At 41.9% G+C, this 14,508-nt stretch overlaps 1 protein-coding gene across 1 annotated transcript in view; it reads right to left on the reverse strand.

Moving 5' to 3' along the window:
* Nucleotides 1-14,508, reverse strand: part of CDC73 (cell division cycle 73) — a 140,306-nt gene that overhangs the window by 97,915 nt on the left and 27,883 nt on the right. Inside the window, exons 8-9 of the mRNA XM_064147163.1 lie at nt 11,122-11,220; nt 9,499-9,577 (exon numbers count right to left, since the gene is read on the reverse strand). Coding sequence (XP_064003233.1) covers nt 9,499-9,577; nt 11,122-11,220 — 178 coding nt within the window. The remainder of the gene's footprint in view (nt 1-9,498; nt 9,578-11,121; nt 11,221-14,508) is intronic.

Genomic DNA, 14,508 nt, shown 5'->3' on the forward strand with positions numbered 1-14,508 from the left:
CTTGAGCTGAAGATAATGAAGGTGCATCTGACCAGCACTTCCACAGGTAATACCTTTCCCTGTAACTATCTATATAGGTCACTGGTTTTGGGCAAGGAGCATATTAATATTTCAGATGGTGCCTGAAGCCTTGCAAAATATTTTGTAGAGCTCCCCTAAATTGAAGAGATGCTTTTGCTGACTGAAGTGACTTAAGTCAAAGGTGTATAATCTAGGCTGACAGCTGTTTGCAAACAGCAGAAGGTAACTAACAGAGAAACCTTACCCCTTCCTGGACTGACCTATTTGGGTTTGCCTGCGACATGGTGAAATTCCACCTATTTCAACCTGATATTCTTCCCAAACTCCAAAGAACACTTATATCCCTTAACAAGACCAGTAAAGTAGCATTCTCCATTGTGCCTAACCTGACACAGTCCTTTTCTCTTAGCACAAATCTAGTTTCTAGGATTATTTTAACATGTTTGTTCCTTATTTCAGTTCTTTCTTTCTACTGGACTCTTTTTCTATCTTTTCCCTAATAAAACTTTGCATTGTTTTTCAATTAATAAAAAAAGATCCTAATCCAGGTCTCCATCAGCACTGCAAAGGGAACCAAGATCCACAGAGCCAGCAGCATAGTGAGAAAGTAAACTTGAGAGAGGCTTCTGGCAGGAAACAAGCCTCTGCTCAACTGCCAATGAGTTCATCTTTTGCTAAAATCTCAAGTCTCTCAAATTCTGCCCTGGTTCAGTAAACGAGCCACAAAAGCTGCTAACCAGAGCCCTGGCTTGTACCAGCTTCCTGCTCCCAGCTTCCTGCTGAGCTTTCCTCCTGGCAGCAGGAGCAAACAACTCGGATCTCAAAGAGCCACCTGTTGCCTCAAAGGTTGGAGCAGGAGCTCTCGCCTGCTGAACGCTTCCAGCAGTTACACAGGCCTCCCAATGCTAGTTAGCAGCTACTCCAGGAGTAAATCAACTGCTTCTGATCATCTGCAAATAATGACATCATGCTTTTCCTTATTAACGGAGATCTAAGAGACGGTGAACATAGGTACCCACTTTCCGCAGTTACTGCAACCTCTAAGAGACCTGCAGACAATAGGGTCTGCAGTAGCTGCAGGTAGAGCGAGATGGGGAGAAGAAATCACCTTCCCAACTGCCCATGGCTCTCAAATTTCCTGCCTCAAACTCTCAAGCAGCTGTTGTATGCAAGCTAAGCGTTGCCAGCCTCCAGATAGCCACAGCAGCCCTCCTTTTGCTGATAACAATGCAGACACTCTTTTCTCAGAACACAGCTTTCTTGACCTGATCCTCTCACATTCAACATGTGATATTCTACTCGGCAGCCACTCATTTTTCTTACAGAAATAAACACTGCTACAAGTGACAGCCTTGCCACTTGCACTTTTCTGCCTTTTCAGAAGGTCTCAACTCTTTGTATACTTGGCCACATACAGGAGTACCTTCAGCTCCACTCACTGGACAAAGCCTGGACAAAGCCTGGGAAAAGCAGAAAACAAGTCATGGACTCAACAATTACAGCTGCACTTCCACTTCAAAAACTGCTGAGAGTGCTCGCCAGGTTAATGCAGCTGGCTGTAAAAGAAATTCAAGAACCAGGCTAAAAAGCAGAGAGGTACTTCTTCCAGAGCATTCTCTGAGGGCAGTAGCTGACCCTGACAGAGCTGCTCAAAAGCAGACCTGGCACACAAGACGAACCACGGGCCACAGTAAAAAGGAGCAGAGCAGCAACCTGGAGCACCAGGGGACATGTCCCCAGCAAACATCAATGTAAAGGCTGTAGAGTAGCCTCTCAGTAAGAACACAGAAACAGTATGTTTCTCCCCTTTCTCCCAAAGGAGCTCAAGCCTGTGGTGCTGAGTCACGTACCAGTAATGAGCTGAAATATTAATGCCTGGCCAAGAATTAGTTCCTAACTCCAGTTTCAAAATCAGAGCTTCACTGGTGGTAGAGGAAGCAGTAAAAAGTATAAGCCATTTACACAGAAAAGAGTATTTAAGAATTAAGGATGTTTTTCAATAAAAGTATCATGATGGCAGGACTTTAGGCACATTTTTAAGCTTGGAATTAGATGAACCATTAAAAATACACACTTGATAGTCTTCAATACATTGAGATTTTCCATTAAAACTACAACAAAGCTACCACACGTTTCCTTCAGGCAAAAAGCACTTCATACTAAATACTTCACATGCAAATCTACACTAAAGAGTAAAGAATGCAAGCAAAGCCCCAGATTAGCATATAATGAAGAAATACTGCAATTTTTTGTTTGCTAAATATCACCAGTTCTATAAAACACATAAGCACTGTTAAAAACACCAACATTAACACAAATGCCTTAAAATTTACATCTTAAGAGATGAAACACAACTACTAATACTGAATAATCAATGCTAATGCTCCAAACCCAAACTCTCCTAAGTTAACACTGAGACTGTATCTTTTCTTCTCCAGTCATTGCATGTACTCTGATTACATATTTCACAGTTCAGTGATCCAAAAACTGTTTAAAAAAAGAAAACCAACAATTACACGCTCTGCCAGTGTGGTTCATCACTAGTTACCTTTCTAGCATCACCATGGATTAATCTGAGTGCCTTCTCTCATTTAAAATAATTAGATCTGGAAATGAAAATATGCACCCTAATGTATCAGCTTACTGAACTGACTATATCCTCCAGATACATTAGGGCATATATTCCATTGCCTAGCATACAAATATTAATGTTCCATTTGCCTTCTATTTACATAAAGCAACATCCAGCTAAGTCACTCTGCATTTTGATTCTGCATCTGGTGCAGATCTAGCCATCCAATCCAGATTCAAACTTCAGCATTGACTCATTACCAAAAAAAAGAATGGTAACTGTTAAAAGACTTAAATTTATCTGAATTTCTGGAAGGAAGCCTAGGCAAACAGGAACAGAACAAAGGAGCACATCTCTGAAACAATTAAGGGCTCCAATTGAAGTCTTCATGTGAATTGTGAATGAAAAAGATTGAATAACCAGTTTTGGTTTATTTTTTTAAGCTGTATACTCTTCAAACATCAGATAGCAACAGCTCTGCAGACTGCCTAGAAATGATTCACTACTGCACACAGTAATTAAATCACTGGCAGCAAATTTCATTCTGCATAAGAGTTTACTCAACACTCCCTTACCCTAACAAGTGAAAGAAGTTTCATGCCTAAATTTCCAAGCTACAGGACTTAATTTATAAAATTCTATGCACAGGTCATATAGAACAGTTCAGCAGTAACCTTATAAGTAATTAATATCAGGTTCACAGCATCACAGAAACATTCAGGTTGGAAAAGCTCCTTAGGATCACCAAGTTCAACCAATAGCCCCACTCTACAAGGTTCACCCTAAACCACAACCCCAGGCACCACATGCAAATGACTTCCAAACATGCAAATGACTTCCAAACACATTCCAATGCCTGAACATTCTTTCCCTGAAAAAAAAAATCTTAACATCCAGTCTAAACTTGCCCAGTCACAGCTTGAGGCCATTCCCTCTTCGTTCTATCACTGTTTAACTGTGAGAAGAGACCAGCACCAACTTCTCCAGAATGTCTTTTCAGGTAGCTGTGGACAGTGATGAGGTCTCCTCTCAGCCTCCTCTGTTTCTAACTAAGCAGCCCCAGCTTCTTCAAATGCTCCTCATACAACTTATTCTCTAGGCCCTTCACCAGCTTCATTGCCATCCTCTGCACTCGACTCCAGTCTCTCACAGTACTAATAAAACAAGTGTAAATCTATGTGTGTTTTCCAGCACTGAAGGTGCTGGTCACACTAAGCCAGAGAGACTGTAATCTTTCTTCCAAATGTCAATTTCTTGCACATGTTCTCTGCTAAGACAGAAAGCATGATCCTAGGCAATAAGTAAGTCCAACAATGCAGTCAAGTTTCACAACTCTGGATCTCCTGCTTCCTGTTCTCTTAGAATCATAGAATGGTTTAGGTTGGAAGGGACCTCAAGGATCACCCAGTTCCAGCCCCCTGCAGGGACACCTTCCACTAGAACAGGTTGCTCAAGGCCTCATCCAACTTGGCCCTGAACACCTCCAGGAAGGGAGCATCCACAGCCTCTCTGGGCAACCCACACCAGCGCCTCACCACCCTCACTGTAAAGAACTTCCTCCCAACATCCAGCCTTAATCTCCCCTTTTTCAGTTTAAACCCATTACCCCTTGTCCTGTCATTACAAGACCTCATCATAACCCGAGTTTTAATATTTAAAGATGTGGCTTCCTGAAGTTTCTCTTGAACATGAGCAGTGTTCTCTGCCTTCTGTGTTCCTTTTCAGTCCTGCTTCCTCACATCCAGCCCTTCCAGTACCACCTCCTCCACCTCAGTCTTGAGTAAATAGAAGTAGCACAATTTAAAAGAAAATACTTATAATGAGAAATGGTTTATAAAGAAACTTTCTTAACAATGCATAGGTGAGAGGAAAAGAAAAAAAAAGACAGAGAGAAAAAATAAATGTTTAGAGTCATCTCAAGTTCAAAAGGCTTCATAGTCCTCTTGTCTGGGCTTCACATGGCTGACTGAAAGCAAGGCAAGATTCAGAAGAACTGCAGCTACGTTTGAAAATCCAACACAATTGCCAGAACGATTCAAACATAAAATGACAATAGCAGCAAGTCAATAGCAGGCTTTCCTGCAGGAAACACTTGGATGTGGTAAACAATGTTCTTTTCACCATTATGGACTAAAACCACATGGCTGTATGGCAAGACCTTCTCCAGTTCACACTAAAAAAGACTTTAAAGTATTATTTTTTTATTTTCAATAACAATTGGCTTCTGCTACACTGAAACCGTAACAACTACACTGCTGCAGCATGCCTCAAAGACCTAAAAGTTGTAGCAGAATAGAGAAACTTTAATTTGCTACCTATACTGAGCCATGCACTCTGTAGGTCACAAAAATGCTGCATCCCCAAGATTATCATCCCAGCACTATTTCACACTCTGGAATTAACAAACAAACATGCAACAAGGAAGACCTCAGCTAAACCCACCCAAAATTCCTCTGAGGAAAGAAAAAACCACAAGGTATAGCATTGAAAACAGTACCTAGAATGCCCTACAGAACAATCACAACAGCTCAAAGTTTCAGTCTACCACTGGCTGAGCTGCAAACTGTAAACATCGATAAATACGCATTTAAATAGCAAACGGAGAGGTGCACAGGAGAGGGCATGAGAATCCTTCTTCAGCATCAAATGACATCTAGGCACATGACTTTTAAATCCTGACAAGATGACCTTTGAAGCTCCTTTCCAACCTGATGCCTTCTATGAACAGGCTGTGGTTTGAACAAGACAGTCTGTGGCATTAATAAAATACCACTAGTAAGCACACACATGAATAACTGACATTAATAAAGTGCAGGGGGGAAACAGAAGCTGAAAGGAGTAATATGAAACAATAAAACTATAGAGGGAGAAGCAGAGAATATTTAGCAGAGAGCAGCAATCTGTGTTGTTGAAGAAAGGACACCATCACTGACTGCTAGAATGAGGGAGAGGAGGGTAAACAAAACCCAAAACAACAGGAAGGAAAGGAAGGCAAGAAAAACAACTGTTGGGAGATCATCTCCTCACCTCAAAACCATTTGAACAGTTCAGCATAATGAGTGCACAGTCAAATAACATATTCTTCCACTGAAAATACCTAGGACGTGCGACTCCTGCTGAAACAGACACTTCTAACACATTTTCTGTGACATACATCACAGAACACCAGATTTAAGAATGTCTAAGGAAATATTTCTCCCTCCTGCCTAACCAAACCTGCAGTAAACAGACACCTATTTGAGAGAGAGCTCCCAGCTACTGACTCTGGGCTGCATAAGTTGTTCCATTGACTGCAGGTGTAGCTGATAATTTGCTCTTTCAGGATAGCACTTTGCAATTACCAAAGCCCTCACACTTACTACTAAAGCAATCTAAACAATTCTAACAGCAAAGCCTGTTCCACCTGGCACGAACATTTTGAGTAAACCAACCAGAGAGCCATTTTGATACACTGCATCAGAAATAATGATCCATCACAAGAAGCAAAGAAATTTGGCTGCAACTCAGCAGTTCACTTAATGCATTTTGTGTTAAAATTCCTAAATTTACCATCCTAGCTCCACAAGCTTTGAATTGTTTATGCTAAGAACAAGACTGCTAATGGAAAAACTCTGTATTAAACCACATGAATATTCAAAGAGAAAAAACAGTTCACCTTTTTGCTGCCTAAACTTTGAATCTCCATGAATAGTGTAGTATTATATGAGACTCTAAATAATAAAGCCACAATCACTATGCAACTAGAGAAGAATGACTGTGAATCCTTCCTATAGGTTTAAAGCCTTCAGTAAAGACCACACAGGTGAGACACGAAGGCAAAAGCTCTGAGACAGTGCCTCTCTCAGCATTACTTTAACCCTACACCAAACCCACTACTACACAAGTTGTTACACACATCATACAATCCCCCTGTGACCGTTTGGGTGTTACCCACCCCCCACACTTAGGAAAAATCACCCAGACTACACTCAGCGGCTCTGGAAATGGAATGAAGCTTTATATTTACACCTTTGTAAATATCTGCTTGTATACTGTGCTATCTATACAGTTACATACAGAAATATACAAGGTAAAAGGTAATACACAAACACAACAGCTCTCCCAGAAACCTGAGTCCCCAGGAGGGGCTGTCAACCACCCTTCCACCTTCCTCCCACTCCTCTACCTTACCCTAGAACTTGCCTTATGTTTAAGGCAGGTTTGAGGGTCGGCCAAGCGGGTTAGGAAGCAGATGGTTTAGTCACACAGATGGCAGGTTAGGTTAGAGAGAGAGAAAGAGAAGTTCAGCCCAAAGCCCAGACAGCAACTCTGTTATCTATGTTTGTGTTCTTGTTCTTACACATCTGAGCAAGCCTATGAGTGAAGTAGACATCACCACTGTTTCCTTTTCACATCCTGTAATCTAATTCTTCTCACCAAAACGTTCTAGCTGGGCTCAAACTAGCACACCTCTCTTCCACAATAACTATTCAACCACATGCACAATCATAGGCCAAGATGTAGAAACTCTTCAGAGGGACATAAATCTGTAAGTTTCAAGTTTATCTCAGGTGTTACCCATCGCTACTAATAAACATGGTTACAGTGGTATAGGGGATCACAAGTCATTATACCTGGAATTTAAATAATCCTTCTTTCCCAAAACCACTGACACTATAAGCTTTCCATAAACACATGTACATACAATTCCAAGTTCTTACTGAATTAACTGTAAAAAAATATCTGTTAAGGAACAAAAAAGATCTTATTTTACTTTTACTGATCATCTGCAAGTTTGCAGATGACACTAAGCTGGGGGCAGATGTGACTGAGTTGGAGGGCAGAAGGGCTCTGCAGCGGGACCTTGACTGCCTGGACAGATGGGCAGAGTCCAATGGGATGGGGTTCAACAGCTCCAAGTGCAGGGTGCTGCACTTTGGCCACAACAACCCCATGCAGAGATACAGGCTGGGGTCGGAGTGGCTGGAGAGCAGCCAGACAGAAAGGGATCTGGGGGTGCTGATTGACACCCACCTGAACATGAGCCAGCAGTGTGCCCAGGTGGCCAAGAGAGCCAGTGGCATCCTGGCCTGCATCAGGAATGGTGTGGTCAGCAGGAGCAGGGAAGTCATTCTGCCTCTGTACTCTGCACTGGTTAGACCACACCTTGAGTACTGTGTTCAGTTCTGGGCCCCCCAGTTTAGAAGGGACATTGAGATGCTTGAGCGTGTCCAGAGAAGGGTGACGAGGCTGGGGAGAGGCCTTGAGCACAGCCCTACGAGGAGAGGCTGAGGGAGCTGGGATTGTTTAGCCTGGAGAAGAGGAGGCTCAGGGGAGACCTTATTGCTGTCTACAACTACCTGAAGGGTGACTGTGGCCAGGAGGAGGTTGCTCTCTTCTCTCAGGTGGCCAGCACCAGAACGAGAGGACACAGCCTCAGGCTGCGCCAGGGGAGATTTAGGCTCGAGGTGAGGAGAAAGTTCTTCACTGAGAGAGTCATTGGACACTGGAATGGGCTGCCCGGGGAGGTGGTGGAGTCGACGTTCCTGGGGCTGTTCAAGGCAGGATTGGACGTGGCACTTGGTGCCATGGTCTAGCCTTGAGCTCTGTGGTAAAGGGTTGGACTTGATGATCTGTGAGGTCTCTTCCAACTCTGATGATACTGTGACGCTGTTTTTACTTGCAATCTCACTTTGGCACCGCATATTTGCGGGTCACAACTTGATTTTGAGGGCAATTAAGTTACAAATCCTTTAAGGAACGAGTTCATCTGTGACACATTTGCAAATCACATGCATGTATAGCTCAGTTAGAAGCAAATCATATCAGCAGTGCTGCATGCCATAGGAAATCATTCATGTCTAATTACAGCTTTTGAAAACTACCTGCATAGTGAGTTTCAGTCAGACTAATATTTTAACATCATAGTTTTATACTAGAATATCTCAGAAATAAGTAAGAGCTTCTGCTATTTTCTGAAGTTAATTTGTAGCCAAGGAAGCTATCTCAAGTGTTTCTAGATCTGAAAAATCCAGCTGTTAATTACTAATTCTACATAACTTCCACAAGTGCTGCATCAATACCTTTCATTAAGCTGTCTTTTATTGAAACACATTATTTCAATCAACTAGTTTGTATTTCAAATGTTACCCCACACTTCTCTAACTTGGTATTACACCAGTGATAGGTCTTAAACTAAGATCTCTTCAGAAACACCCAGAAATTTGAAATACAAAATTAACTCTGTTTGTGACTAAACCAAACAGAAGAAACTGAAAAATGAAGGCACATAAACACATCCTACAATGACATGGCATGTGACATTACTCAGTTTCCCTGGGCAAAAGACAGTACTAACTTGGCCAAAGCCAAACACTTTGAAAGATGCAAGCTGACCTGTGACAGGACTAGAGGGAACGGAGCAAAATTGCATGTGGGTAGATTCAGATTGGATGCCAGAAAGACCTTCTTCACCATGAGGGTGATGAGACACTGGAAAGGGTTGCTGAGAGAGGTGCTGGAATCCCCATCTCTGAAAGTTTTTTAAGGTCTGGCTGGCTGGGGCTCACAGCAACCTGATGTAGTGTGAAGTGTCCCTGCCCATGGCAGGGTGTTGGAACTAGATGATCATTGAGGTCCCTTCCAGCCCTGAAAATTCTACGGTTGTAACTGCTCACCTATAGTTTAGAATGGCATTCAGTAACAGGCAAGCTCTTATACCCAGAAAAGCAAGCCTTTAAGAAGTATGCCTAGGGAACTTCATTAAAGAAGAGTACAAACTTTTTGTCTTAGGTTTTAACATGCCATTATTTTATGGTCTGAAAAATCCTCTAACTGAACTTAAGAATTTATCATTTCCATTTCCCAATTGTTTGGTTGTTGTTTTATTCTTCCACTTTTAGAAAGAAGTATTAGATTCAACTTACCCTCTTTGCCTTTGAATCTTTCCTGATCGTATCTGTTGTAGGCGGCTGGAATAGGTTGCTTATTTCGTAAAGTGGGATCCTAGAACACATTAAATAAGATTTGTAAAACATACTGAAAGGAGACCTCGTTGCTGTCTACAGCTGCCTGAAAGGTTGTGAAGAAGCTGGTCTCTTATCACAGGTAATCAGTGATAGAATAAGAGGGAATGGCCTCAAGCTGTGACTGGGTTAAATTTAGACTGAACATTAGGAATTTTTTTTGGGGGGAAAGACTGATCAGGCACTGGAATGGGCTGCCCAGGGAGGTGCTTGTGTTTAAAGGCTGTTTGGATGTGGTGCTTGGGGATATGGTTTAGGGTGAGCCTGAGTGGGGATATCGGTTGGACTTGGTGATCCTGAGGGGTTTTTCCAACCTGAATGTTTCTGTGATTCTATTTCATGGTTTTTGAACTTTCCAATTATTACATGGAACTGCTCACGAGAATAAAATTAGTTCACTTTTGTACTTGAAACTTGATCCATCTCCTTTCTATATCCACTTAAAATCTTACAGCAGCAGGCTTTAGAAGTACAAACTGACAGCAACGACAACCTAAGGCAAACCCAAAGCAGCAGTAACAGGCTGTATTCACTAAAATCTGCATGTTTTATGAAATCAGTGAGTCTTTGTAAAATGTCAAGAATTAGCAGGAGTAGGGGGGTGGGGAACTGTCAAGTGATAAGTCAATATTAAGCCTTCACCACACACACAAAGCAGTCCTTGCCAGCCTGATTAAGCTAAAATTTTGCTAAACTTACAGAATAAACATAAATTTGGAGGAAAAAGCATAATAAATACGAGAATAAAAATATCAAAAAACCACTAACACAGAGACATATTAAATACCAATGCAGTCTGTTTTGGTGGATGGTTCAGTTATGCATTCACAGCTATTCTGAAGAGGACATTTCAATAGTCCCATGCACAATTTACAAACTTTAACATAAAGTGAATATTTAAATGTTGGAATTCATCTTGCTATTTAGATTTAGTTCTTTATTAAGTGCAGTAGCAACAAAACCAAATCCAAGTACAATCAAACAGCTTCTGTAACATACTGCCCCTGAGTTCAAGAACATATTAGGTTTAGTAGAACTCAATAGTAAATGCCACAATAGAAAACAAATCCTGTCTAATACCTAGGTAGACTTAAACAATAAAGCTCTAAGTCTGTCCTCATTTATTACAGGCAAAAGAAAGCTGGTTCAAGCTGTTCCCACTCATGAGTCATGTTCCAGATTCTTAAGCATTTGCTACCCTATCTGTCAGGAAAACAGCAAAACGTTTTGTCTGAAATGGCAGTAGTCTGATCTAATACATCTCTTACAAATAGATGCAGGATGTCACTAGTGTTTGATAGATGCAGAAGCTGCCACTAGCAGTTTATTCTCCAAGAACATACTGAACAAATTAACCTAATATACTCAATTCTTTAAATACCAACAAATGTAACTTAAGTCAAAGAATATCTGTGAAGTTATATTTGAAAGCTGTGCATTCACTGGAACAAAACAAAAGCAGATTTCATGCTGGATAATGACAAGGGGTTGCTCTCACTGTTGGTGTCACAGCCTTCAGCTTACCGTTGGTGCTGTATTTGGTGCGGGTCTTTGCTCAGGTGCTCGGCCTTCTTCTCTGGCTTTCACTGATTGAAGAATTGCAAAAATATTCTTGGCAAAGTTCTGAAAGACACATCAGATACCTGTGAACCTTGCTGAACATCTGCATTCCACATGACAACACAGAAGACACCCTTTGATTAACATGTTCTTTACAGGAAAACAAAACTGACTCGCTTATCTTCTACATAGATGTGTTTTGGCTACTTTTCTGGGACAGGCTCCAAACATGAACAGTTTCAAGGCATCATTGCTATCTCCTATCCTTTAAGGCCCAAACCTGCTAAATATCACTGGCTACATTACACCACCAGGTAAACCAGACTCTTCACAACACACTTGCAATATCCTCCCCTCTTGCTTACCATACCCTTACAGTGCCTTTGGAACTATTTGTGCTATGGCAAGAAGGAAAAAACTTTTCCCCAAGATTCCCAGGAGGTCCAGGAACCATTTGTGCTATAGCAAGAAGGAAAAGCTTTTCCTCAAGATTCCCTGAGGTCCAGGTATGTATCTGCTAATGAGAATCTGTCTGGTCACTTTTGACCTCCTGATGGGATGTCTTGGGTACAGTCCTTCTGTCTAACTCTGCACTACAAGCAGCTTTCCTCCACCTAAGCACACTCATCTATCCCTAGGAAAGAGACCTTAGAGAGGAGTCTTTATGAACTCCGCACTACAAGCAGCTTTCCTCCACCTAAGCACACTCAGCTACTCCTAGGAAAGAAACCTTAGAGAAGAGTCTTTATTGAACCCTTGGGAAGCTTCCCCTGATCCTGCAGGGATCATCAGATGAGGCAAGTCAACCAGGCTGTCACCTCCTGCACTTTCCAGCAGGGCTCTTGTGCCAAGCAGAAGATGCTTCAACTGGTTGTTAATGGTTCACGGGCACAATCCTGACTCACTGTGGTGCAGTTCCTCTAATATTATCTTGAACTACAGAATCACTCCATTTGGCACCAAGTGATCTATGCAGCAGACCCTTTCATTTTAAATAGGAGAAACCAACTACAGGAATCACATGCACAAATCCTTGGTTCAAGACTGATCCAGAATAATTCTAATAACTCATGCAGGGTTTTGCAGATCATAGGAGGTTAGGGGTTGGAAGGGACCCAAAGAGATCATCGAGTCCAACCCCCCAGTGATAACCAAATCATTGAAGCAGCAAGTGAACAAGTCATGTTGAGTAAGGTTTTAAAAACATGTTCCTTCTGATAGCATTTACATTTTTGTTTAGAATAAATCAGTCCTACTAATATTAATTAATCTTTAGAAAAGCATATGCTTATAATAGTACCACCAGAGAGCCAATGGCATCCTGGCCTGCATCAGGAACAGTGTGGCCAGCAGGACAAGGGAGGTTATTCTTCCCCTGTACTCAGCACTGGTCAGGCCACACCTTGAGTACTGTGTCCAGTTCTGGGCCCCTCAATTCAAGAAAGATGTTGAGGTACTGGAACATGTCCAGAGAAGGGCAACGAAGCTGGTGAGGGGCCTGGAACACAAATCCTATGAGGAGAGGTTGAGAGAACTGGGCCTGTTTAGCCTGGAGAAGAGGAGGCTCAGAGGTGATCTTATTACTGTCTACAACTACCTGAAGGGACATTGTAGCCAGGTGGGGGTTGGCCTCTTCTCCCAGGTAACCAGCAATAGAACAAGGGGACACAGTCTCAAGTTGTGCCAGGGTAGGTATAGGCTGGATGTTAGGAAGAAGTTTTTCACAGAGAGAGTGATTTCCCATTGGAATGGGCTGCCCAGGGAGGTGGTGGAGGCACCGTCCCTGGGGGTCTTCAAGAAAAGACTGGATGAGGCACTCAGTGCCATGGTCTAGTTGACTGGCTAGGGCTGGGTGATAGGTTGGACTGGATGATCTTTGAGGTCTCTTCCAACCTGGTTGATTCTATGATTCTATGATTCTATGATTCACTCAGTGGGCATTTTAAGTTGTAGAAATACCTACACATCATCTGTGTCATTACTGTCAATTTTCAGTAATGGTTCACCAGTAGAAGAAAACTTCTATCAGTTAAGGGGTTCTATCAGTTAAGGGGTTCTATCAGTTAAGGGGTTCTATCAGTTAAGGGGTTCTATCAGTTAAGGGGTTCTATCAGTTAAGGGGTTCTATCAGTTAAGGGGTTTGTATAAGGTTAACACTCCAGGGGTGGTTCTATCAGTTAAGGGGTTCTATCAGTTAAATGTCTCTTTTAGCAGATCAGAACAGCCACAAAATGCTTAGACTTTTCCAGAGTACTGCATACTAATGCTGAAGTGATGTTAGCACTACAGACATTACAAAACAAATGCATGAACTACAATACAAGAACTTGTGGGGTGAATTTTCTAGCAATCGTTTAGAGAGCTGTAATGCAAAGCTCCTCTGAGCTTGCTCACTTCACCTCGGGCAGTCTATTCTCAATCTGCTGCAAGCCAGAAGGGCAGCAACTGGAAGCCCACCAGAAACTACTTATAAAGGCCAAGCCATTCCTTGAGTAAACCCAGTTCTTTTCACAAAGACTGAAAGAACTCAAAAAAACCCTGCATTTGGAGCTCTTTTCAGCCAGCACAATCTCAGAAAAAACATTCACCACCTTTAAAGACTTGTGAGCCACACACATATCAGTTACAAAAGGACGATCAAAATCAGCTCTCAACTACACAGTTTTACTGGGAATTCAAAGATTTCTCCCAGCTGTGGACTGGGCAGCACATCAATCACAATTCTCATTGTTGCTGTGCATACTGTCTCTTGGAAACAAGAAGTTACTCAGTCTTCTGAAATTCAAAAGAAGGAATTCATTCAAACTAAGAGGAGGAATTTTATGAGACATTGTCCGTGTAACAAACCAAGTCTTTCTTCAGTCATAAAGGAAACTCTGACCAGCTTTCACATCCATATTTCATACCTGTAGTTAACATACACTTAAAGTGACATTACTATTCAAATTACTGATTTTTCAAAGGCATTTTAGCATCTCAGCTTTTAATACCCTGGAATTGCATGTCATAGACCATATTTTCAATTTCCAGGTTATAGAGCTTGCAGGATTTGCTCCCATCTACTGAAAACAAGTCACTAATAAGCATGGATTACTAAATGTTCTTGCTGACGTCTTTTTTTTCCACAGTATGAAAATGCAGGTCCCCCAAGGCCACAACTAATATCTGTTTGGAAGAGGGAAAAACAGGCAGTGTTTTAACAAGCACTTGAACTAATATCATCACCTTGCTGCGCACTGACTTGGTCAGGGATGTGAGACTGTATTACTGTGACAGAAAAATGATCAAGCAGAAAGTCCTCTGCAGATATCAACTGATTTACAAAGTTCTGCATAGTGGCAAGACTGCTCT

This window comes from Pogoniulus pusillus, chromosome 8 (genome assembly GCF_015220805.1).
Source record: "Pogoniulus pusillus isolate bPogPus1 chromosome 8, bPogPus1.pri, whole genome shotgun sequence".
Classification (NCBI taxonomy): Eukaryota; Metazoa; Chordata; class Aves; order Piciformes; family Lybiidae; genus Pogoniulus; species Pogoniulus pusillus.